The 27,583-nt window shown below is 40.5% G+C and overlaps 1 protein-coding gene across 2 annotated transcripts in view; it reads left to right on the forward strand.

Moving 5' to 3' along the window:
* Positions 1-27,583, forward strand: part of gabrb4 (gamma-aminobutyric acid type A receptor subunit beta4) — a 48,503-nt gene that overhangs the window by 12,106 nt on the left and 8,814 nt on the right. For both annotated transcript variants that reach the window (XM_085797511.1, XM_085797512.1), the window contains exons 3-4: positions 18,424-18,491; positions 20,324-20,544. In XM_085797511.1, coding sequence (XP_085653637.1) covers positions 18,424-18,491; positions 20,324-20,544 — 289 coding nt within the window. The remainder of the gene's footprint in view (positions 1-18,423; positions 18,492-20,323; positions 20,545-27,583) is intronic.

A 27,583-nucleotide genomic window follows, 5' to 3' on the forward strand; every position in this document is an offset into this window, starting at 1 on the left:
CGGTAATGGATTTGTGACTGGTTAAAGTACACATTTATCTTCTTTTCTTCATCACATAAAAAAAGCCAGAGAAAAAAGTCTTTGTGTTTATCCATCAATTTTAATTAAAGAGTCAACAGGTGATGTAATTTATGTAGCTTGGACAGTGAGGAGATGTTCGACTACAGCAGCTACCAGGAAGTACTTTGTAAAAACATGAATCACAGTTTAGTGGAATAATCTTCATCTTACCTAAACATATAGTGAAAGATTTAAACCAGAATGTATTTATGAATATGCTGCAGAGCAGAAGCTCACATATGTTTCTGTGATACTATAGACTTCTCTGTTCGTGGTATGCACTGTGGTGTATCGGCCTGTTTCATACGATTCAGCTTCTTTGTGGTGGTTGTTGATTATCTCAGCATTTACATTGTCTCTCGCTTTCTCTCTCTCCTTCCTATACTGAACATGAAAAAAATATATTTTAGATTATCAGCACAAAAAACAGTTTGGTGAGGCTTTCCTCAGCTACTCTCCTTTCCTTATTTTGTCCTTGTCTGATGTAATAAACAGTGATACTGGCTTCGTGTGTCTTAAATGGTATTCCATCAATTGTGCAGCAGAGAGAAAATGAATTTTGCCGAGCATACTGTCGATGTGCATAAACAGGGTGACAAAGACACTGGAGAGCCTGTAAATGTCTGAAGGAACTGTACTGGGGAAATTTATGAAGTGTTGTCTATTGCAGGAGCCAGCCCTGCACATTTTAGAAATCCATGTGACTGCTCAGAATCACGAGTAATAATCTGTTCTGTGATTATTTTGGATAAGTTGGATTGAAAGGCTTCGGAGGTGCACTCGGCTCGGGAAGATGTCGTATTAATGAATGTTCACCTGTGTGCCTTTTTTTTTCTTTTTCTTTTTCTTTTTTACAGAGATAGGCCAGAAAAGAACACGCCCTGTCCTAGAACTGTAATGCCTCGGCAATGACATTGCAGCAGTAAAAGTCCACTGAGAATAAAACAAAAAAAGATGAAAGAGGTGGCTGTGGGAGTCCCTGATGGGTTCTCTGGGGTCCAGGGAGCAGTTTCTGTTTTATAGCAATTTTCACCTCTAGGAAATTGTTTGGGTTGAAAAGCTTTATTTAAACACCTAATAAATGCCTTTAAGTTACATCAGTCTACATCTACAAGTTTGTTGAGTTTAGGCCCAAAGAATACTTGGTTTGATTTATTAACAGATCATGGTTTGGATCAAGTTGAGTACCTGGGCATTATGACTTAATTGTCATGTTAACAATTAATGAAAAGTCTAATTTAATATTGTTGAATAGTCGTGGTTAAAATAAACAGCTTTCACAGAACTATGGTCTCATTTTCTAATAGAGGACAACTTCCTTTAGAACAGTTCTGACCTCATGATCCTGTCAATAATAAATCAATATACTGCGTTTGGTTGTTGTGTACCCAGAACAATGACAAAATAGATGTTGTGAATTCCAAAAATACTTTTAAATATTACATTAAATTATTACATAAAATGTCATTTAATGTCAGAAAAGTCTAGATGTTTGGGTTTCAGTTAATTTTGTGTGTTTAAATGTGCAAAGCAGGTGCATTTACATTCGCCAACAAACAAAGTCATTGATGTTTAGTTTAGATTTTGCTTGTATTTTAGAGACACAGTTTAGTAGTTTGCTTTGGCAATGCACACATTGTGCATTAAAACTAAATACGACGTAGTATCTACAGTGGGGTCTAAAAGTCTGAGACCGCCTAATGGGAAAGTGGTCCCAGACCTTTCCACCCCACCATATGCATTTACATTGCAAACCTCAATGGATGGCCAGATAATGTACTGTGGGCTATGTTTAAAGTCATGTTGCCTCCATACAGTAGCTGCTCATAACGTCATGTCACTGCACAACAGGACCATGGTGTTTCAAAACTTTGCTGGGCTGAGTATTTATCACAATAAAGGAATCTGACATGAGCCTTTAATAGTTCAACTGAAGGAACATTAGAATATACTTTGCAGTTTAACAATGTTGACCGTAACCAATAGGTGCCAGAAGCACAGGAATGTGAGGGCCAGACTCTGTCTATAAGGCAGCTTGTGGCCATATTTGTAAGCACCTGATCTCTGGCTATTGGCTGCGTTCACTTTCCCGGTCTGATGCAGCTCGCTGCCAGTTGAGCCTGCAGCCATGTCATCAAAGTACGGTCACCTGTCCCTGTCTCCCGTACGCAGCCTGGGTTTTTACTGATCTCATTTTCCATTGACCCAAATGAGTCCCAGCTGCAGCCTGATCTTGTTTGTAATGGAAAAGCAGTAAATGTAGCCATGAAACTGCGGATCAGTTGCAGTGAGACTGGTAAGCACCATAGACACTTAATTGACCGAATATGAAAGGAAAAGCCTGGGCATGTGCGTGAAAGCAGGAGCTTGCAGCACTTTACATTCACTTTATAATGTTTTATACCATATTAAGCGTAAGTGTGTTCGATCTTAGGTCTCTTTTGTGTCGTATGAAATAACAAAGCCAATCCTGCTCACAGGTGTGCTGCTATTTCCGCACAATGAAGTTACCCTGTGTGAACATGACTGCTGATTGATGTGTGCAGGACATCCGATGCAACCTGCACAGCTGTTCAATGATATACGGAAGCAGTTCTATCAAGACTAGTGGACATTTCTGCAATACTGAAGACAATCTCTTAGTGTGTTCACCGCTTCATGTCAGATGGTTGCCTGCTTTGCATACGGGCTGATAGCACAGGCCATCGTAATTCAGTCTCAAAGTAGTGCCTATTCAGCGCAAAGTAGGAGTGTGTTGTCAGAATCCCAGGATGGATGTTGGGGCATGTACAAGTGATATCTATCCTGATGAAGAGAGAACGCCAAGTGATTTATTGCAGGGGAAACACAGGAAAAATGCTCAAGCTGGGCACTTTCCCCTTTTCCCTTCACTTAGATTTTCTATTTGAATTAAATGAGGTGTGTATGTAGGCAGGCAGAGGGGGGGCAAGGGTGGTGAGAGACAGCATGCAGGAGATGGGACATACTTCATCTTCCCATTCAAAGTGTTGTTTTCAGCAACTTTGAAATGAAGGAGAAAAATGCTGATAGAATTGCATCAGAATGTATCGCAGTGGACTACAAAATACAAAAACCCTGGGTCAGACATTGGTGAGGCTTCCTGCATGCGGGGCAATTTTTTTTTTTCCCCCACCCCCCCTTCTGCTCCCCTTTCTCCATTTCGTGAGTCACTTTTTGAACCTGCGGTGATTGATGGGAGATGCGCCCTTGACAGGACCAGGATAGGCCGGCCAAGGGCGAAATGCAGCAGCTATCCAATTGTTTTCCATAGATACACAAGGAAAGAAGTGTCATTTACAGCATCTGGAGATAGATGTTGTCGGCCTCGCTACCAGGAAGTGTGCTTAAAAGCCCATCTCATTACTAAACCCCAACAGTCAGTGGTATAGGCTATAACACAGGTTTCCACATAAAAAAAAAGATGGGAGCGACATTCGGGGCTGGAGGAAAAAAACCAATATGGTAGAGTATAGATATTAGTCGACAATATGGGGAAATGAAAACATGAAACTGGGCTTTAGACTTACGCTGAGCTAATGCGCTTTTTAAACATAATTGGCCTTTGTTGTCATATCTCGCACTGCACTGGTATCTAGAGGTTGTACGGCTCTAACATAGGGACACTGAGTGCGCTGACTGCTTTGGTATAAATAACATTCTCATTTAAGGACGTGGAAATTTCTCGTTTCCATTAAAGCCATAAAAATGAACACCTCAGACAAATGGTATGTTCCAGTCAGCAGTTTCTTTCTAAATCAGCGCACAGTGTATATTAATCTTAATGTTACCATGACAACAGTACTTTTGCATCTGTATAGGCTACAGTATAGCGAGGGAGAGCACTCTGAGGTGTTCTTGTATTGACAATAACCTCAACATGCTTACATGCAATATCAGCTATTACAAACGGTGACTCAGGTAACTTCAATTTATTTCTCTAAGTAACAATTTGAAGTTAAGATGACGATCTACAGTATGATTTATTCTTTAGTCTTTGCACACTGCAGTTACAGCAGGGTTGAAACAATGCATGTTTACCACCAACAAGCCCAAAGCTTTGTCAACGCAGGAAGTAAAGCTAAAACTTAAGTTGCTTGCTGTGTTTTGCTACTGTTTTTTAAGTACATGCTTTTAAAAAATGATCCATTATTCAAGATTTTTTTTTTGTATGTGAGGTTGGTACATTATGGCTTTGTGGGTACACTTTACTTTGGCTGCTCTTATTGAGTCATCAGTTTCAATCAAAGGCTGCTATGCAAACATTTAGATTTGACGTCAACACGAGTTGTTACGGCAACCTCAGTTTTTCTGCTGATGTGGTACATACTCAGAACTTGTCCAGAAAGTCGCACACAGCACAACCTCTGAATATGTCAGATTTATGGCATATTTATTTATAAACTAGAACATCGACTGGACTAACTTCATTTACTAGCTGCAAAGTGTTCACGGACTATATCATTTATTCTGTCTGCTCTCCGTTAAAACAGATCTGCCCAGTTTGTCTACAAGGCCTCATCCCTCTACAGTTCAAATATAGACGTATGTATCTGACTGACGGCGACACTAACTGAAGATTTCCTGTCGTAGAGCACAACACACCTCTGTTTCCCTCTGTCGCCGTCCTTCTTCCTTTGAGTCTTTGAACGCACACGCTGTCACTTTGCTTCTTGATTCCACTTTTTTTCATTCGGTCTGCACAAGTTTATTTTGTTTTCCTCACTTTACATTTATGCGTTTTGTTTTTGATATACAATTTTTTTCTTTGTTTTTGAGTCTGTCATTTAGAGTCTGTTATGCGGCTCTGTTGACTTTTGTTTGTCTCGCTGTCTTTCCTTTGTTTTGTTTGAGGTGAGATGTTTTTCTGTGTTTCCTTTTTTAGCTCACCTCCACAATGTGACTTTCTTTGTCTCTTTGGTGTATCATTATTTCATGTACAAATAAATGAACCCTTAACTCTAGATGGCAGTGCAGGAGTAGCAAACAGTTATGTACGGAGATTTATATAGGAAAAAAAATATAAGCACACAACTTCCTTATTACTCTACCTCGCTTACATCCTCCATTGGTCAACTTAAGCGTGTATGTTTTGTCCTTTTTGTCCATTTTTATTGGTAGCACAAGGTATGATGACATTAGCAGGCCATAAGGTATGTTTAATATAAAAGCCAAACCTCAAATCCACAGCATGTCTTAAATTTAGCTACACAGGGGGGGGGGGGGCATTTTGTGTCTTCATTGATTAGCAAGATGACAGGAAATGAGGAAAGAGATTAGGTATGACATGGAAACGTCTTCGGCGTTGTGCTTCATTATTGGTTCATTGCTGGTGCCTTAACCCTCTAGCTGCCAGTGCACCTCACTATTTCACATTAGTCTTAAATGGTTCTTTGGATGTTTTTCCCCCTCTCAAAATAGATCCAATAAAACTGTGAAAAAATCAGAGGTCATTAAAAAAGGTATTTGTCAAAATGGCAGCCAACAGTGTACTCCCTTATTTCCACACCAGTGTTAGCGTAACGGTCACCAATTAATACGTGAATAAAGAAGTAATTCATGAATCCTACTCCCCCAAGACATATTAGCTGTGATCGTTGAGGAGGATCTACACATAATTACCATAGGTTAATATAATTATACAGGCAGCTTCAGCAGGACTTACGAATACATAGCATGCCACTAAGGGAACTGGGATTTACCGCACATGTAAGGTTACTCGGGAGATTAGCTCTGGGCCGTGGCATCGGCTGAAACAGACAAAGACAACAGTCCTCTCAGGAAAATGAAAATTACAATAGCACGTTGAATAGCGAAAAACCTAAAACATTTCAGCTTCAAGGATGGTTACATCAAGATTATGAACGATCAGGGAAATAATGGAATTGATTAACACTGTCAATCTGTGACTCGCTGAATAAATTAGGCCTATAAGTGAATAAATTATAAGTTGGAGCATAAATTAAACTATTAAATGAATTATACACTTCTTTAGCCAATAGTTTCCTAGTGGCTGCAGGATAAAATCCTGCAGTGGGAACACAAGTGCCAGTGCTGCAGGGCATGCTTCCTTTTTCTTTTAGTATGAGTAAAGAAATTAACCTTCAAGAGTCTTTGTCTCTTCCTTTTCTCTCTTTTTTTTCAGTTTAAAACCACTCACACCTCATCTTGTCCATCACAATTCAGCTCTGCACATCGTCTCCTGACATTATGAAGCATTACTGAGAGATACTTACACATTGTCAAAAAACTGGAGTACCGTAGGTTAATACTGTGCTAAAAGAAGAGGGGGCACACTTTTTTGTACCTCAATGTTTAGATATTCATTGACTCAATTGATTTTTAAGCATCCCAAATATTAAGATTTTCTTAATTTTACATGTTTAAACAGTATTTCATTTTGTGAGCACCCAATTAAACTAAAATCTACTAAAATAGATAAAGTTAAACTAAACCTTCTAATTCACTCTTCATCCTTCTGGAGTAGTTTAATAGCGTTCCTCCTGGGATGGTGATTTATGAGTGTGAATGTCGGCTGGTAATACGTGCAGTGTTTCATAATTCACTGACAAAATCTGTGTATGTAAGTAGGAAGCATCGCTCATGTGCGGTTTTTAGTGTGATATCTAAGTAGGTTTCATATATCAGGTCCCAGATTTGTGACAGGATAGGACGATAAGATGAGGCCACCTTTACTTTATCCTCTGTCTCTCTGACTTCCTGTGATGAACTGCCTCTGCTCTCCTGTTTTACCTCATCATTTTCTTTTGCCTTCTCTTCTGTCTCTTCTCCCTCCTTGTGCCAGAGTTGCTTTAATGATTCCCCCTTTATTCACCAGCAATCAATAATCTCACCACGCTGTTACTTTATCCATACTTGCCTTAATAGCATACTGTATATTCACAGCCGCTCAGCAGAGTTAGTCCTGGCAATTTTACAGTTAGATTATCATTCTCTGACAATGGTGAATGCTGCACTGATGCCATCTGACCTTAATTTAATCAGAAAAACCCCATTGGGATGGTTTGGGGTCTAAATTGTGTAGTCTGGTGTTTCAGTCACCTGATTAATTATCTTCTCTGTTTTTGTACTGTACAATAGACAAACACCACTTTAATCTGTTTAAAAGCAAAGACCTAAACCTGGTTTGATACATAGTCTTAAATTTTGACATGCATGGAATACAGACAGTGAAAAACATTATACATTTTTTTTCTCTCTTGTTTGAAATATTAATTTTGCTTTATTTTTAAAAGCTAAGTAACAAAAAGTGGCTGCTTCATTTCACCGTATAAACTATGATGCATATTGTACACAAATGACACTGATACTTTACTATTCCAATCCTGCTTCACTGCCACAGAGGAAACAAGCATTTTATTTTGAACGTCGTACAAGGGGCTACAGTATGTCGGAGGAGACAGTTGCACAGACATTTTCCGCTAGGCTTCGATATGTTTGCCTGAAGAGGTATTGTGTGTCGGTGAGGCAACTTTTTAAACGGCTTTGAATATTTATAAGGGTGTCATGGCGGCTCAGTGGTTAGCACTGTCGCCCCACAGCAACAAGCTCCTGGATCTGGTCCACCAATCTGTTCAAATGTGGAATCTTTGTATTTATAAGTTTGCATGTTCACTCTGTGTCTGTGTGGGTGTCGTCTGTGTTCTCCAGTTTCCTCCCACTGACTGAAGACAGGCTGGTTTGGTAAACTGGAAACTCCGAATAGACTGTGTGCATGTGAATGTGTGGTAAGCCTGTGATTGACTGGTTACCTGCACATCACACCTAATGCATGCTGGGATGTAGGCGATAGCTCTCTGCAATGCCAAGCGGGAGCACGCACTGTATAGAACATGGAAGAATATTTATTAGATGATGAAATTCTGGAGGTGGAGTGCTGTCATCTTATAGCGAAATCAAATTCATCACTGGGCTTCCACAGCGATACAAAACTTGACCCGGTGTCTTAGCTAACTTTACCTTCTGCCTCAAATTGTAATTAAAAACAGTTTTTAGCAGTGAAGTCAATATCAAAATGTTTTTGCTGTGAATGCAGGGATTCTTGTTTTGTGGGGAGATTGAAGGTCTTGAGGGTGCAGGAAGAATAAAGTCAGCCGGCTATTGCATATCTATTGTATGTGAATGTGTGTAATTGTATGTTCTGTGTTACTTGTGGCTGCAGCATGCGCGAATGGCCTTAATCTTAGACATGTAGTTCCCCGTAGTGATCTAAATACCTTAATTCATGAATAATAATAATCTACATTCTCAACTGTATCGTTCGGTAATGTATAGAAACTGAGAAACAAATGGTTCATTCCCTTGGTTTAATATCATATTACTCAGATATCATACATGAGTAACCAGCCTATAGATGGTTGTATGTTTGGTTGATGTATGTAGGTGTGTGCCAGCCATATGTTGTGATATGCTGTTAGAAATTGTTACCTTTTATAAGCCAAGCATAAAAAAGAATAATTGTATTACAATATCTACAGTATATGTTGTATGTAAGTCCTTTTACTACATGAAGAGCAGTTAAGCATCATTTACGTACAGTACACACCATTTCTATTAATATTGTTTTTGTCATGTTGTGCAATTGTTGCCCACATTTTTTTTTTTAACAAGATTTGGTATAATCTAGTGATTTATTAATCTAACCTGTATGTTTAATTTGAACCCATGAAGGTTTAAAATGGTTCAACAGGAAAGGATTAGGTTATGATTCATCAGAGCCAAAGGTTGATATCTTTCAGAGCCCGTTCTCTTCCCAATGTAACAGGGAGGACAACGTAATAACCTGGAAACCTGTGCGACGGTGCAGCTGAATTCATTAGACCTGCCACAAACACTGTATTCAATAATTGAATTTCAAGGCGTCAATCTCACTATATGTCTGTCTGTGACTTATTTGGTCACAGTCGATGCCTGTCAAAGACACATTTTAGTCTTCCAAGCTTTTCCTGCTGTTGTTCTGGGTGCCAAGATGGGAGCACTGACTAAGACCTTTGTGGTTTTTAGATTCTGTGCGACGCAACATATTGTTCTGTTTGTTAATTTCTCGAGGAAAGGGCTTCATGAGAGCTGCTGCAGCCATTGAAAACAAAAGCAAACACAGACTCGACTGGATAAATCATCATGCTTCTTTTGCAACACTGTAGGGAAAATGCTGCACAGTTGCTATGGAACCCACTGTTGCTAGGCAATGGGTTGATTATCAGAGTTTTTTTTATATAAGAGGCAGAGTGGTGTTTTCTTTGCTGTCCAGCAAATTTGTTTTCAGAGGGCTTTACAACTGACAGGATCTGTGGAATAATATGACAACGCTATCCTTGGTTTTAATGAAATTCATCCATGTTTGATGTGTTTTCACACTCCGGAGTGAAATTTGTGGCATAAATGAATATTCACGCTGCCCGTATTTACATGAAATGTAAACACCGTGAGGATTTCACTGGTGTTTTTTTTTTGGGAGGTGGGGGCAACACATGTGATTTCTGCTACAGCCATGTCTTTGAATGTCTCGCTTCCTTAAGGAGCCTCTTTAATCAGATTTCCTGCGCGGCTGCGGGGTGCAACGAGGTGTCTGCTCACCTGCTGAAATCTCATTATTCTTGGCACAAGTACAGAACCAGCCCAGATATGCCAAAAGAGTTAAGTCAGCTCCTAATCTCAGCACCTGTTTGCTGGTAATTTATGCTGCTTCGTTTATTAAAATGTCCAATTTATAAGCAGCGAAGATAGTGAGGGGGATATCATTATGTTGCCCTCTTGTGGTTGCATTCAGATATCTGGCTGATCAAGCATTTTTATGAGTAGAGAAAGTAATCCATCTTTTCTTCTATTGTTCATCTTATTTTTTTCTCCCCTTTTTTGTACCTGCTTTTGCTGCATGTGCACATGTGATTTATTTTCAGAGCCATCATGAGGTTAAAGAGTGTCTTGCCTCTCTGCTTCCTTCTGGCTCAGTCTCATCCTCCATCGCATGCACACACACTTTCTCTGTGTGTGTGGCATACCGAGTGTTATCAGTCTGATGAAGGATTTACACAAACCTGTACTCCTTTGTTTCGCCTTTTCTGCACAGACCACACAAATGCCCCACTCCCATTACATCTGATAAAGCCTGCAATTGTCCACATGGAGGACGTTTCTTATATCACTTTTCACGAGGATACAGTAGTATTAACACTGTTCAGTCCAACAAATGCCTGTGTAAGCACAGTTGTGGTGTATCTTGCGTGTTCCCTGTGGAGGATCTCGTTCCAAACTTCCCATTGAAAAACCTCACTCTTTAATGATGCTTTGTAATCATGTAAAAGGAATATACAGCTTGTGATGAACAGCTATGAATAGGAGATTTGGCTGCTGTTGACAGTCCATAATTAACAGTCGCATTAACTAGACAGTATGATGATGCAGCACTGTTTACAGTCAGGGTGTAGGACTTGGGCTTGCTTTGTAAACCTTGTTGATTCCCAACAGTCAAATACTGAATGGCTTCTTGAACATTTGTCAGATCTCTACAACACCGACAGAGACCTCAGTTGGAGTTGGAATACCACTTACAAACTTATGACCGCTGCCCGACACTGAACTGTTATTGTTTTACTAGGAAATGCCTGTACCAAAGAAAACATTGACTAGAACAGCCCCCGCCGCCCAGTACATCAGTTTAGCTTGTTTGCCCTGAGGCTAGATAAGACTGTCAGACTGGAAGCTGAATGTGGCGACACATTGTTGGAGTCAAGAGGACAGCTATACACAGATAATAGACAAAGGAGGAGCAGGGACAGTTACACCAAAGAAATAATAATAAAAACAACAACGGCATCTGTCAACAAGGAGTGAAAACATGATGAGCACAAAGATGCATGACTGGTTTTTTGAACCATCTGGTAAACCCGTTGGACACAGCAGCTATCGTGATCGCAAACACTAACAGTTCAATGAACCTCAATCCAGGCCATTCATCCAATCACAAGCCGAACTGTGGTGTCATGAAATGTTCTTTAGGTCGTTTATTGTTTTCATGTAATGCAAATGTTGCAGCATTTAGCTTTGCGTTGCAGGTATGGAGACAATACAAAAGGACATTTTTCCATCAAAAGTAAGCGGAACTAGGTCCACGACAGCTCAAAGCTGCTGCCCTGCAAAGAAACGATGTTAAACTTATATATGTTGTTTTTTATTTGATCTCTGACTATGAGTTGGGGGTTGTTTTTCTATGAATTTGTTTTCATCTTTATATACAATCTACAGCAAAATCTGAGAAAAGAAACAGAGAGAACGCATTAGGGTGCCAAAATCTAATAGTTTCTTCACCTGCTTTAGTCGATATATGAAAGAAAAAGAAAAAAACATGAAGGACTATGTCTTTGGAAGCAGCCATTTTCCAAATCCACCAGTCTGCATTGTGGGGAGTGTATCATTCAGCAATTTGAAAGATTATTATGGGTATGAAGAGTGCTTGGCATTTTAACATGACATTTTATGTAATCATGACCTGCTGCTTTTAAGATTATGCTTAACTGGTCATTTAGTTCTGCTTGTTGCAAGGTTCAGTCAAACTAATTAGTATTGTAGCCTACCAATGATGTGTGATTTTGTAATGACAGCTACTTGTTCACATGTCTCAGTGGGTTCGTTTACAGGTAAAGTTACACACACAGCTACAGTATGTGTTGATAAATCTGTTCAGATGAACTGAAATTAGGTTTAAGTTAACCACCTGCAAGCTTAGCCAAACATATTCCTGAGCTTAACTAAGTCAGCACAGTCCCAAAACAGCCTGTTTGCTCAAACTGAGTGAAGAAAACTAGAGCATGAATGACTAGTGAAAAAACACCCCAGCTGCTTTACTGACATAAGATAGTCAAGTTTTACACCCAATTATCAAATACCCTGTTAGCAGACTGTCAGTCTCCTCGTGTTGACACATGTAGAAACATCAGCTGCAGTTTTACTGGTCACTCACTCTGACAGGAAGTCGGTGTGTTTCGAGTGTTTGGAGTGTTCTTCCTCACTGTGTGAATCAAAAACAACCAAATAAGCCGTATGGGAAGTCAAAGTAACAAATAACAAATTATTCTTGCAGGTTAAAAGCTTTAAAAAAAAAAGAAGAAAAAAAAGCTTTCTGCATGATAGATACCTGTCCGATTCAGCAATTGGATAGTGGATTTGTTGCCATGGTAATACCATTTCCAACAAGATGTGTGGCACAAAATGTCATCACACAAATGACTCACAGTGTAAAATTGTACATCTTCTTTCACAACAGACTTAGAACAGCAGCAGGACGGAAGAGGTTAACTGTTTAATCATTTCTACTTATATGTTACAGAAAATATTAGGTAATTATAGTATAATTAGTATATTACTGAAATGTGGGGTGTCATCCTTTGTTGAAAGATAACTGTTGAGAGTGTTAAACACCTGAAGTCTCCACTGGTTGCCTGGCAACCTCACGGCGAGGACAAGACTTCTTTTACTGCTCATGGCCAAATATCCCAGCATGTAACCCTCAGTCGAACTGCAGCTTTTTGTTTTGTTTTGTTTTTATGCTTGATTTTTTTTCCCCAATATGAATTAAACAAGAAAATGTGTTAAGAGAGATTTAAAGGTGTTGGTATGAGAAGATGTAGTTACCTATGGACAATTTAATGTTAAAACTAAGCTAACAGGTTGTCAGCCATAGCTTTAAGAGTCAGTCCTCTCCTCAAGTCGACAAAGAATATAAGCATATTTATGAAAGTGTTCATATACGTATATGCCTCAGTGCAATCTCACCATATCTTAAAGCTCTTATGAGCTATTAAATATGTGCAGACATTCTTGTTATTATATCCATCAGTTTATGAATGGGAAAAAAGGCTCTCACAGATACAGTGATGATGTTTAGTCTTAAAGGTTGGAGATTCTGGAAAAACGGTTCTATCAGGCCACATTTTGATAATACACAGGTCAAAAGTCCCAGCCCCTTTCCTCAGACTTCTCCCTGAAGCCACGCCTTCACCTTTCCGCGGACGTAGGTGAAGACACCCAACGCGCATTGCCAGAGTTACACTGCTGCCCATCAGACTGGAGTATGGCTTTTCTGCAGACTTAGGTGAAGACTCTGGTCGCAAACGTGAGAGGAGGGAGAGACGGCAGCTTGATTGGGCGTAGGCAGAACAAGACATGAAGGCATCTTGATTGGTTTTTCCTTTTCGGAGCGAAAAGCATGGATTGGTCAGAGTTTTGTCAGACCTGCAGCTGCCACAGAGGTCTGGTTAATTTCGTTCCTTATGCTTACTCTCAGGATAGAAGGACCATTTCACCAGTATAACAAAACATGTTTCTGAACATGATTACCAACCATAACTTTAAGTTTGCACATATTCATCTTCTTCTCCTTCATTGTTAGTGCACAAGTGCTTTTAATTCTTTGTAGTCTGTTCGTGTTCATGTTCATTGCCATGTGCATGCTGGTGGAACATGTAACCATTAGCCTACTGTGCTACACCACTACTGACCAACAAACCACACAGGGCGCCTTTCATTAAGTCAAAATGCTGCAAATGTTTTGTAGCCGCTGAGCTCTGTCCCTGTGCCCATGTGCCACAGTTTCACACACACGGTCAAGAGGCAAAACTGGTAGATAATTAAAGATCACTGCATGTTATTTCTTCCTCTGTTTTGTTTGTACCTACCACATCTATATCCAGCCCATCAGCAGACATCTGTTGGACGATGCTCCCACTGTGATGCTGGATGACCAGATCGTGTTTGACACACGTGCAGTGGCTTCTTGGAAAAGAAGTTACACACTGATCTGTTAATTGTTCACAGATAATAAGTTTTGCCTGGGGACATTATGATCTTTCTCTCACTTTCTCTTTTTATCCCCATTAAATTCAACTTTTAATAAACGAACAAAAAAAACATCTTAAATTAGTCATTGTTTTGAAAGAATTAAATTGTAAATACTTGAAGCATTTTCTTGGTTGAAAATGAGCAGAGACGTGCTTATTTAAAGATGTAAAGTTGTTTTTTTTTATAGATGAGCATTGTTGCTCTCACAACTTGTGAAGTGCAAGTGCAGGTAGCAGTTTTATTTTGAGAAAGCTGTGGTGACAAAGTGAATGCTGCTGTTTCACTAAAGCAGGGTCAAAATATGCAGCGGGAGAGAAAGAGAGAGAGAGATTTGGTGCGTTCTGTTTTCATCCAGCGAACAAATGTACTTTGACATCTCTGGGGAAAACCGTTACTGGTTGCCTTCACAAAGTGCGATGGAAAATGGCCTTACATTTCCACCCCCTTTTTTTTTTTTTAGAAAGCGATGGGAGATGGGTCAGGGAATATGACAAGGCTTCAGGGCATTTAGTGGTAGTGGGAGGAGCGGGGGGGTGGAGGGTAGGATTACAGAATATAAGAAAGAGGATAGATGGGCCTTTTCAGTCAAGTGCTGGTTAATATTTTAGTCCCAGTATTTGAAGAGAAACATCATAATTAACCAAAACCTCCAGGAACGGCCCCATGGAAGGAGCTGATCTGAGCCATTTAGAGATCAGGATATAAACCCCAACAGCAGTAACAGATCTGAGCCAGTTTCATAACATCACAGTGTTCAGTTTAACTTCTTTTCATGATAGACTTACTATTATCACTCAGTATGGCTAACCTGAGATGAGTTGTGAGTTTTACATTAGAAATTGTACATGTCTCTTACATTGTGATGTCATAGATGAGCACAGGCACGACTGTCTGCCCTCAGGCTTCGGGGCAGCGTTTTCTGACGCTAATACCTCAGGATTGTAAGGAAAGTACAGGATGGTCCACTGTTTCCTTCAGAGCTCACAAAGCTTATGAGTAACAAGCCTGTTTAGACAACTGATATGTCGAGAATCATGAATTAGCCGGAGAAGTCAACTAACTGTGTCCTTTTGTTAAACTGCCCACAACTCAGCTGCCACTGAAACTCAGGACGTCAAAGTGTAACAGTACAGCTACAGTATATGTGAAAGTTGCATTACAACAGCTCTGTCCCGGGTCGGTATGACAAAGATCCTGTTATAGGCTACTTTGTGTCTGACAATAAACATTTCTCAATGAAATGCTTTGTTCCAACTACAGTAATGTTTCTACGACTGCATGTGCGATGAGCTCCACGCGTTAGGTGGCGAGAGTCGGTGCTGTTATTACAATGATAAAGATTATAGTCGGGGAGGGTAAAGTGCAGACTGACAGCTTTGATTGGACTGTATTTTTAGACATATCCAATAATCAGAGGTAAAGCTGTGTAGCCCTGTCCTGCTCTTCTCATCTTTATTTCAGGGTGGTGAAGGCGTTTGGACAGATTAGGGTTATATTTAGGAGTTTTTATACGTCGTAAATCTTTATGCGCTCTGATAAGCTCTGATACGTTTTCAACCTATAATCATCACCGTGACTCCTGCTGTCTGCAGTTACTGTCACAATCTTCTTTTTCAGTCTTTTTGCATTTCAAAGCTTTGTATTCTGAGAGGATTCAGTCGAAGTTGTAGATCTGATCCAGTTAAAGAAGACTATAAGATCTTGAGGCTTTCTTTTTTTTTTCTTTTTTTTTTTTACATCTATTCTCTGTCTTTTTTGTGAACCCATGCAGCCTATCCATCAGGTGAGCACAGAAATGAGTCAGCCATAACTGTCTGTATCTAAACCTGCTGTTTTCACATAAAACATACAAACTATATAAGGATGCTATACCGGTGACCTGGTCAACATGAAAAAAAATTGAACATCAAAAATAGGTTTAATATTGTGAGGTTCCTCTCTGATCATTACAGTCACATTGTGCAGAAAAGATTGTCAATGAACTAAAAAGATGCTCGAGAACAAATATTACTTTTTCCATTCTTTGGATTTAGGGAGGTCAGTGAACAGGATGCAGACAGAGTTGGAGCAGGACAAACCCACACACATATAAACATCCCCCATCCTTCATTTCAGTAGAAGGTCATAGGTTCTGTTCCCAGTGAGCAGGATGATATGATGCAATAAGGGCTGCACTGTAGTAGAGCCATTTTCTGTGTTGTTTATGATCCTTATGCTAATGTCATTTCCACTATAATACCCATTGAACATTATCTGGATATACTGATTCAGCACTTCCACATGAACCAGTCACTGCAATGTTTCTGCTGTTTCTGTTATCTGTGTCAGCAGTTCACATCTTGAGGCCTGATAGGCTGACGGGGTTCAAAGAGGGAGGGGACATGAATGGTTATTAAGGACATTAAGGACTACAGATGTACATAAGGAGAAGGAATTGTCAAAATAAAAAAAATAAGACTCGTACTCGTATCTCTTCATTTCCAAACACCACTGCCCAGGGTAACAGCTTCTCCAGCGGTGGGTGCCAAGTTTCTTTATTTTGCTTCTCGCTAGAAACGAGCGATGAGCAGAGGAACAAAAACAACAAGCTACACTGTGTGTAGTTTAAACATAGTCTAGTCTCCAGCCCTTCCAGCACTTCTGCATCCAGCTTCCCTGGTGTTGCTGTCTGTGTTGACCAAAGATGAGCTGCGGTTGTAGTGTGATGCTGATATTCCAAAGTTTGTTTGGATAATCTGAAAAGAGCTGACACCAGCAAACTAAATAAATGTGGGTGAGCTTGAGGCGCAGGGAATACCCCAGCACATGGCGAATGGAAACCTATCGTGGTATTTATTAAGTATAGTGTAAGCGTGCATCTTTCTTCGTGAGTTGATTTATTCCTAAAATTGAGTGGTTTTGTACAGGTTTATCTCTGCTATTAATGATCGTACAGTCTCACATTATGTCTGAAGTCACTGGCTGCTGGTTTCAGCCACCGCGGGGTACATGGGCGCTGTGAATGGATAATCCATGTAAACCTGAACTTGTCTGAATATTGAAGTGGTCTGAGTGTTTACATGTAAGGGAGTAGATGTGCATTGCTGTTTACATGTCTACAGCATGTACCGTAATCATGTAAATGAGGCAAGGTTTGTCCTTCTTGTTCCTTTACATGAATTGCTAGCCTACAAATTAGTATGGATGAGTGCATTTTCTCAGTGTTGTTTCATAAGCTTCTCTGAGGAACTGATCTTTACTTTCTGTTCTAGCAGCAGCACGAACAGATCTGAATTTGCTTTGTCACTGTACACTGAGAGTAGCCACTGTATAAGAGAAGTACTGTACTTAAAAGTGCCGTTTTCCCAGGTAGTTGAATGTGGAGATGATGCATAATCATCTATCTGATGTTGGCCTTTAAACTGTATTGCATTGTGGATTAATGTGAGGAAATAATTTGTATGTGTTGGGGGAAAAAAACGACCTTGCATGTACAGGTGCAGTACATCCCTAAAGCTCTCACTGCAACAGTGCTGTAATGAAACACGTGATACACTACTGGTCAAAAGATGAACAACACCCTTAATTTCCCTGCTGTTATCTAAATTGACAAAATTCAACAAATCAATATCTCTAAAATTAAAAGAGAACAATTAAACAACTAGATATTTAAGAAAAAATAAAGAACAAAGAATCATTGTATTTTTTTGTTGAACTAAATTAAATCTAATTCCAGCTCCAGCAGATGAACACATTTGTAAAACATTGTTCAGAAAGTTTTGTTGCAGAAGTCAAGTTAAAGGTAAAGGTAAAGGTACTTTATTAGTCACATATACAGCTAGTACAGTGAAATTCTTTCTCTGCATTTAACCCATCCCTGAGGAGCAGTGGGCAGCCGCGGTGCAGCGCCCGGGGACCAACTCCAGATTATGAGCCAGTGCCTTTGGTCAGGGGCGCTGACTGGAGGATTAACCTAGCCGACATGTTTTTAGTGGTGGGGGAAACCGGAGCACCCGGAGGAAACCCACGCAGACACGGGGAGAACATGCAAACTCCACACAGAAAGGCCCTGGGCGGCCCAGGATTCGAACCCAGGACCTTCTTGCTGTGAGGCAACAGTTCTAACCACTGTGCCACCGTGCCGCCCAAAGGCAACAGTGCTAACCACTGTGCCACCGTGCCGCCCAATTCCCAAGCATGTGCTGCACTCGTTTTCACCGTGTGTCCGGTTCATCTGGAGACTCTGCTGCTCCTGCCTCATGGTTCTGGTCATCTCGTGTTTTCCATAATAATCTTGCTTCACCATTGTGCCTCCTCTTCCTGCAGCACAGTGCTGTCCTAAGTTTTTGGTGGTCTAAACTTTACCTGTACCATTTAAGATTTTTCATTGAACTTAAATAACTGAAATTTCATTATAAACTGAAAAAATAAACCAGTTATCTAAACGCAGCAGCTGTCCAGTATATTTGTACTTTTGAGGTGACACCAGATTGTCCTTTGTGTCCTCAGGTCCTCCAGTCATCGTAGGAATGAGCATCAACATAGCAAGCATCGACTCCATCTCAGAAGTAAACATGGTAAGTTCTTGTCTGGTCTTTTTTTCCCCTGCCAACTCTACTATTGAAATCTGAAGGCCTGCAGCAGTTCCCACACACACCCATTCAGATGCCTTATCCAACAGATCCATGATCCCTCACTGGCTTCCCACACGTGAAGGCTGCTAGGGGTGTTTGTGGGACTTGTTTGACCTGTGTTGGCGGAGAAAGAGTTTTTTTTTTTGAATGAATGAATGAATGAATGCAGCCGTGGTTTTCACAACAAATAGAAATATTGATCGGTGACAGTATGATCCGCTCAGTGTTGTGCAAGAAGTAGAGCAACACATACTGGCACAGACTTGAGAGCAGTTAGAGGCTCAGGGTGAGTAGTGAGGAAGGCAATATGGCTGGAGTCTGAGCGATGACGTCATTCTGTCTCTTAGCACTTTCTTTATTTCACTCAGTGTGACAGTCAGTCGCTGTGCAGCTCGTTCCTCCCACATGGTTTTCCATTTTGTGTTGTTTTCATCCTCCCTCTCTGTCTTTCTTTATTTCTTTGTCTGGCTTTGTGTCTGGAGTGATTAAATGACCCTGCACATGTCACAGCATACTTTATTTTACGTATTTTCTGGATTTTGCTTGTGATATCAGATGCTGAGTCTTCATAATTAAATTGTGCTCACTTTAAATTTAATCAGGGTTTAGATTACAAATAGCTCTGATAGATTAAAACAAAACATAAAATGCAGACACTTGATGGAGCTTGCTGTATAGTAGATTGTCTGTGTTTGTTGCCTTTTTCAGACCAGTTTAAAGTGCCCCTCCCTTAGTCTGCAATGGAAATTGTTCATTTTTAATGACAAATTGATGAGGGGGTTGATTGATTTGTTTATCGACAATATGGTTCGGTGCTCATTAGGAGCTTGGTGTTTAATCATTTGTTCACAGGTGACATTTTTCAACACAACACACTTTGTGTCATTAATAAATTAAGATAAGGGCTACTTGGTATCCAGCATATTGCTCGAACATGTACTGCAGGATGTTGTGCAATGGGACTGAAGTATCAAGGCTGCATTGCACTTGATAAGGAAAAAAAAACTGTAAATGAAACAGTGAATACAGTGCTCATAGTCCATTTAGTGTGACTGCCAATACTGTGAGTTGTATTACACGAAAAGTCTGAGGCAACAAGATGCAGGAAAGTGGTCGACATGATACTTAAATTCTCTCTTTGTCCTTTCTTTAATTTTGTACTGCGTAGGTTTTATATCAAGCCTGTGCACTGTTTGTCATGTCACTCACTGTAAACAGTAGAGTCCTGGTCACAGGGCCAATGATGCATTAGCTGGCAGACATTATATCTTCGTGCTGTGACAGTATTATGCACACAAGCATGAGAACAGCTGTGTTTATTGGTTTGCTGCCCATTCACTTGTTTTTCTGATTGCAAAAAAAAAAAACTGAGGTGGAGGTGTAGACGTTGATGTAGATGCATTTATTTATTCCTGACAGTTTCATCAGTTGTCTTTTAGCCTTCTGTATTTTGTTTTGTGGTAAAGATAAAAGGAGGGATTTTTAATTTCTTATATCACTGTGGTTTTTATATGCACCACTTGTTCTGTTCTGTTACTATGTGTCCTTTGTGATTTTAGGATTGACATCGGTTGTAAACTGTTTATTTTTTGCCTGCGATAATAAACCATATCCAGGATTTCTGACTCCAATCTCTATGTCTGGTTTCATCAGTCACTGGCACGAAACAAAAAGAGGAACAGAAACCTTTTTTTTTTTTTTGGTAACTCATAACCGTGTGTATAACCTAGTGTTTGTCTGTGACTATTGAAGTTTTTCTCTTCCCCCCTCTCCAGGACTACACCATCACAATGTATTTCCAGCAGAGCTGGCAGGATAAGCGTTTGGCCTATGGTGAGCTGAACCTAAACCTGACTCTGGACAACCGTGTAGCAGACCAGCTGTGGCTCCCTGACACCTACTTCCTTAATGACAAGAAGTCCTTTCTTCATGGCGTGACAGTAAAGAACCGTATGATCCGACTGCACCCTGATGGCACCGTCTTATATGGGCTGAGGTAAGCACGTTTCTAAACAGTTGTGCACTGATTTCATACACGGTCTTTGTCTAGTCCGGTGGTTTTCTACAGCAGTTCTCATCAGGATGTGGCGAGCACACATCTGCTTTGGTTCTCTCCATTTTAACATGTATCTGCTGGGTGAACCTCAACGTGCACTGGTGGCCATTTTCACTGCTACTATTAAAAGGAAACGAGTTCAGAGTTCAAAAGGACATAAATTGACAGACATGGACCACAAAAAACTGCTGTTAAGGAAAAGATTTCAGCGTCAGATCATCACTTCATTCACAGTGCATCGCCGCAACTTTGTTCTAAAATAATGTGAGTTATGATACTCCATGACTTTTTAAACAAGAACTCATACAATACATTCTTCCTCTTACAACTGAAATGATGAATTCATGAGCAATAAAAGGCAGCGCTGTTCACTTCAGGGCACTCAGGGCTTTCACTGCTACAGCTTAACTCAATCTGGTACGACCAGTGGTTTACGGCAGCTAATGCAAACTTTGGGTAGATATTCTTGTGACACTGACTTGATGACTCTTCTACTGCCACATTACACTTTATTTAGCATTAGCATTATCCCATACTTGTTAATCACATTTTAGCTACATTTGTGCTGCTTCATATTCCACATATCTCCAGTTTGCTCTTCCAGTGCAAAGCAGGTCAGGTGAACTGGACTGTCTGTCCCAAGGTGTTAATGTGAGTACAGTTGTCTTCTTGTTCCCAGCAACAGACCGTTTCCCCCTTTCCCAGTGCATGCTGGGATTTACCCAGAAATGGAAGCTGGTTCAGTACAGAGAAAGAATGGATTTTTCATGTCTTTTTTAATTTTACTTTTGGAATCATTTAATAATGCAAAACATGCATGATGCCCCCGAAAGAAAATATGGTCATACAGTACAAGGGAAGTATTCCATCCGTGCCGGGAGAGGCTGTGACTATAAACACTATTACTAGGTACGGAAAATGGAGGGGTGGTGTCACAAGTAAAAATCGAGAGCAAAAACAGGAGTTGAATGATTTTTTGACAAGGAACATAAAAAATAAAATAAAAAACTAGCCGTTCCTGTAACTGACAGATGAAGGGAGGGGTGATTTTTGAGATAGACAGCTAAAGACTCAGACATATATGTTTTAATTAGATAGATCTTTGTCATTAGCTTCTGTCGTCTGACGGTATTTCAGCCAGTGAAAAAAAACAAGATAACAGCAGATCCCATGAGGCACCAGGAAAACAAGAACACCTCTGCTACCATGTGCACTTTGGTCCTGTGGCAGGATGCAATATGACAGGTTTATTTTTGGTAACGATAAACAGACTTTGATGTTTTATTTAATAACTTAATAGTCTGCAAACTTCTAAATGTGGCTCAAGAAAAATTATTATTTTGGAAGAGGTGAGGGGTGATTTGAAATCCAAGATTCATTGACCCGGAGTGACTATAAAAAGGTTCAAAATGCTCACCACCTGAATGTCCCAGATCACTGACAAACAAGACAATTCAGTCAAGTCTAATGTGCACGGAGGGACCCATCTAAAATCCCTCGGGGGTGGCTAAAAGTAAGAAAGCGTCCTGAGGTTTGTTCAAACTCAGAATGAATCGCTGCTTTTCTTAACACAAGTCATTAAAATGAAGTAGTTTGATGGCGGCGAAGAAGCGAGGAATGTGTTTTGTTCTAGGAATAAAAGGAAATGGCAGTGACAAGGTTTAGATCATACGAAGCAATGAATTATTAATGCAATAATCAGTATTCACAAAATCTGAATTACTGAATTGTTGCTGACACTAAAGGAGGATATGATGGAAAAAAGTTTTTTTTCTTTCTCGCCCTGTTATGACCCTTCACAAGTTGATTACCAAAAGAGTAAAAATGCTGTCTCATTGCTGGGAACGCTGCAAACGTCTGTCTACTAAATGATTCTTTAACATTTGCTCTATACAGTCTGGGACAGTTGCGCATGGACATGGACAAAGTGGTGAGCAGATGTCCAGCAGTAGCTGTCCCATAGCAGTATGGTTTAACCATAAGAAAGATCTGGAGCCATGTGAATATATCATTGGTAAAAGGGGTATGTCATCAGCATAAAGACTTTGTTCAGCCAATCAAATCAGCTCCTATAATCCCCTCTTCTCACTGCTGTTTGATGGTCACAGGGAGTAAAATAATTTAAACCCAAGGGCCTTTTATTTCCTTTGAGTACGTGTGGGTTATAAAAATGTAACTTTGATTGTTTTTAAATGTGCACTGGCTGAAAAACGTAATGTTTTTGTGCCGCCTCCAAATAGAAGCAGGTGGAAACAGGCTCCTTTTAATGCCAAAATAGTACCAATATTACAATACAACACCTGATCTGAATAAACGCCCCCAGCTGCTCCACTCGGTGCACCTTGGCACATAACGCAGCTTTCTCTGGAGCCACAGAAGCACCGCGCGCACAGGCACAGGCATCGTAAAAACCTGAAGAAAATGGCTTTTGCACCTGCATTTGCATCTCCACTGGCTTTGTGCCTGCATGACACAGAAGGCTAAGGATGTTAGCATCAGCCATTCCTCCAACATCTCATCCTCAGACATACTACACAGGGGTTCACGGTTATCATCACCCACTGCAGTAATGGTGTATGGCAGATGGTGTCAAACCCCTGGATCTGTCCTCCAGACCATTGTTGCAGCAGTGTACAGTGATTAGCGGCGCAGCGTAATCTACATGCAGTGGTGATTCTAGGACCTTTGCAAAGCCTCCTGTAAGCATGTAATTAAATCGCTTTGTTGAAATGTTTGACTTTGCCCAAGGGTTGTATGGACATTTTTCTGAGGAACAGCAGATGAAACTTTTACGCCGTATTCTCAGTACATTTGAATGTTGCATCTCTCACATCGTTGCTATCTGTTGTCTTAAATGCATTTTCTTGTAAAGGCCGCCTGTTTGAATCTGTCCCTTGTGCTTCTCATGAGCACAGTAGAATACAAACTGTGGACAATCACATTACACACACTGCTGCACCTTGTACTGTGCTCTCACCTATCCACTCACTGTGAAATGTGCTGATGCTGGTGTTTCTCTCTCTCCTCTCTCTCTCTCTCTCTCTTTTTTTTAAATTTTATAAACTGTACCTTGATTTTTACAGCTTTCACTGTTTTGTATCTGAGCTGCGCTGTGTTGATCAACCAGTTCTATTTTTGTGTTCATTTTAAGTGTAAGCTCACACTATCTCTGCTTCACAACTGTGTCCTAATTTTTTTTTTTTGATGCCTTCTCTGTACCGTCACTCTTTATTCTGTGGCTTAACTAGTCAAAATGCATCAATGTTTTAGCTCTTTACATAAAAAAAAAACATGTAACAGAGGTCTGCGGGTATAGAGACACTTAACAGTCACGAGGGACCCGAGAGGTGAAGTGACGGTAAGCAGTACTGAAGTTAAACTCACTATAAAAGCACCATAAAAAGACATGCAAACTTGACTGCCAAGTGGTCATTGACCTCTTGGCGAAACGGTTTGCATCGTCATCAGCGGTGTGGAAGACTGGGGTTTGAAACTCATCTGGGGCATGCCTATAACAACCACATCGGTCAAACATGCGATCAGGATTATTGAGAAGGGTAACGGATAATTTCAAAATTTTGATGCACTAATGGTGTTTGACAATTGCAGACAACACAGCTCTTCCATTTCAGAGTAAGCGTTTCAGTTCATGGTCCAGTCTTAGTTACTCCTCTCAGATGAATTGTCAGCACATTTATTTGATGCATCAATATTAATAATCTAATATAGCACATAAAATAATACGTCACTGAGAAGTCATTTCTCTGCAGAATAGATCATTTGGATATTTTGTACATTCACTAGGGATCTCTAATGTGGTGCACTGACTTTTTCTTGTAGAAAATAGTTGGGCTTTTCTCCCACCACTGCAGGGATGTGATATATGACTATAACATATGGACTATAGCGTGTTAGAGTGCATATTCCTGCCCCTAACTCCCTTCCCCCAGAGTGGTCATTGATTGTGCAAATCAAAAGATGGATTTCGTAGTGTGTTTCCTAGGTCCAAATCAAATCTGGGAATCTGCTGCCAACTGCTGTCCTCTAGACCTAATTTCTTTTTGAAAACGTTGCATAAATTGACATTTTTGCGTAAGTGAGATATACAGTAGTAAGATTTCACTCCTGTGCTTTATTTCTGTGTGGGGAGGAGGGAGGGAGGAGGCCGAGGACTGCTGAGTGGTGCAGGAGAGAGTTTGGTTTGTTGCAAACAAAGAAAGTCGTTCCAAACATCAATAAAAGAAGTCGGCGTCAGTAGAAAGTGTCGAGCCCGGTCTGCATGACGGAGCAGGTCTTCTAACTTGCCAAAGAGATGAGAGGCTGAATCATCATTAGGGAGAGGACCGTCCAGTTCTGTAGTGCACCGGTGTCCTGACTCCTGAGAGCATTGTGGACTTTGTTGAGCTCAGCTTCGGCCAGATGGTGTTTTCTCTTTTCCTGTTCCTGTTAATCAGCTCGCTCATGTCCCTCTGTTTATGATAAAACAGTGTGTAGTACAATGATCTTTGTTTGGTAAGCAAGCTACCTCACAGACAGAGAAGGATACGGGAGTAGACTGTGTAGGTGTCAAAACTATTTCTCACATATCTGAGAAACCTCCCCGTCTGTAGCGCAGGGCTTCCAGGGATCCACCTCCAGGCTGCTTTTAGTGGTCGTGCTTTGTTGGCATGATACACAGTCAGAGGAGCCAAGACAGTCCTGGAACAATGAGAGGAATGCACATGTGATTGTAAGATTTTACTCCTTTGTTTTGCGTTGTAATGGCATTGAGGAAGTTCCATCTCTCACAAAGGTTAAGCAGCTAATATTGCATATGCTTGTGGAACGGACTCAGCACTGAGACTGCTGAGCGTTGGAGTGCTGCTGCTGCTGCTGCTGACCATCTCTGGTGGGACTCTAAGTTGCTGACCTACATCTGCTGACATTTCCAAATCCCAGGCCCTCGCTGTGAGCCGTCCCAGCTCGTGCCTGCTCAATGATGACGCTCTCCTGACTTGTTAAGTGTCACATAAAAAGTCAATTTTATCCGTAGTGGGGCTTTTTTTCCCTCTCTCTGCCAAGGGGCAAAGAATTCATTTCTGTCCATTACTCCGAGCCGCTGCCTCCGCCACGATTTCACTACTTCACTACGCTACTGTACCACGGGTATTTTCTTTAAAAAGCAGTGACTGTAACTCTTGACAGGATATGTCTCCCCGTGTGTGATCACAGAGCGCACACAGCTTCAGGTTTCCAGCAGCACATTGGTTGGGCTCTGTTATAGCATCTTAAATGTCTTCATAGTTTCTACAGTAAGATGCAACTGGAACTTATTGTTTCACCATATTACACTCTTTAGGCCCACATTTGCTCGATAGTGATGTAAGAGTACAGTAGGCTACATAGGCTGGGTTGGTAGATACCTTTAGCTTCTGTAGGTCATTGTCATTAGAGTTAAAGGACCTTTTCTCACTCAGCTTTTTACTATGAATGATGGGATCCTACATTACAGTAAGACCCTTTTTAATGCCAAAGTTAGAACAGTTTTGGTTCATTTAGAGATTTCTGCTCATCAGTTTTAACTGTTTTCTCTTCTTACATGTAGTTGTAGGTTAGCTGTATGTAACCTTATCAGTTTTATTGGCATATCTAAACCATTGTTTGAATGATTTGATTTTTGTCCTATAATATATTCTGTTTTTTGTTTTTGTCTTTTTTAAATCTATAACATGATGAATCACATAAGAAGTGAGTTATTTAACACTGAAGTTCATTTAGCTGCAAGTCACATTATATAAACAACAAACACACATCTCCCTCCCCCACCCATCCAACCACCCATCTAACTAACCCCAGATTAAAAGTGGCGACAAAACTCAACTTGCTGTATACAACAAACATTTTGTTTCTGTTTTAAGTTCTCATTCTCTTATAAAAGCATAATCAATATATCCACGCATCCACTACTGATGAAGCAAAAGTGAATGTGAAAGCCTCCTTGTACGTTTTTGCTGCAGTGGATCTCCGTATAGTCACAATTGTCTCTGAGACATGTTACAGTTTGTCATTGAAGACACTGTGAAATATATTTCTTTAGTCTGTTTAGATTTTTTTTTAATGATGCAGAGTGAGGAAGTTGCAGGATCTGACATGGAAGACTGGAGCCGATGATGGAGGAAAGTGTGAGCTGGAATTTGTTTGTTTTTTTAGATACTTTTCCATCCGTTGCTTTGCCCTATGGTGTTAATTCCAAAAAACACCCATTTGTTTTTTTTTTGTTTTTTTAAGTAAAACAAACGTCCACAGCACAACTTTTTTAAGTGGAACATCGTACAGTAACTGCCATGTGACCTTTCCTATAATGTGATTAGGCGGGATGTCCTCCTGTCAGTGTGTGTGTGGGTAGTAGCCCTGCTACACGCTCTGAGCAGAGGAGCGCTGTGTGAGGCAGCGGGGAGGTGAAGCACAACGGAGCAACACAGGATGCACTGTGACTAGCTTAATGCTTGTGCAGCAGAATGCAGCTCAGTGTCATTGTGAATAATAAATACATACCTGTCACACATTTTGTTTATGTATTATTTTCTTTATCCTCCCGGTGCCTTCTGCTCTCATGAAACCCAGAGGCCCCCACATTGTGGAGTGTTAATCTGGCCCAATCAGCTTTAGTGTAGAACATATTTTGTTTTCCAATTACCCGCTAACACCACTCGGCTCACCCCACCATGACCAATTTATAAACTCTATGTTCAAGCATTATATATCCAATGCAAACAGCGTATTACCCACTGTATTAGCTGCTGTAGATGTCTGTGTACATTTGTCTATTGCATCGGTGTAAAACTGCAGCAGAGTCGGTGGCTTTGACTAAAACATGATTAATAATGAATCCAAAATGTGAAATAGGCTTAAATTTCGTATCACCCTCATCAGGATCAAACATGCTCACACCGACAGACACCGTGCAGGCGTGCACGCATCAGGCTTTCTTGGTGAACGT

Source organism: Trachurus japonicus, chromosome 14 (assembly GCF_045865225.1).
Source record: "Trachurus japonicus isolate A0001 chromosome 14, Traja_1.0".
In the NCBI taxonomy this organism is placed as follows: domain Eukaryota; kingdom Metazoa; phylum Chordata; class Actinopteri; order Carangiformes; family Carangidae; genus Trachurus; species Trachurus japonicus.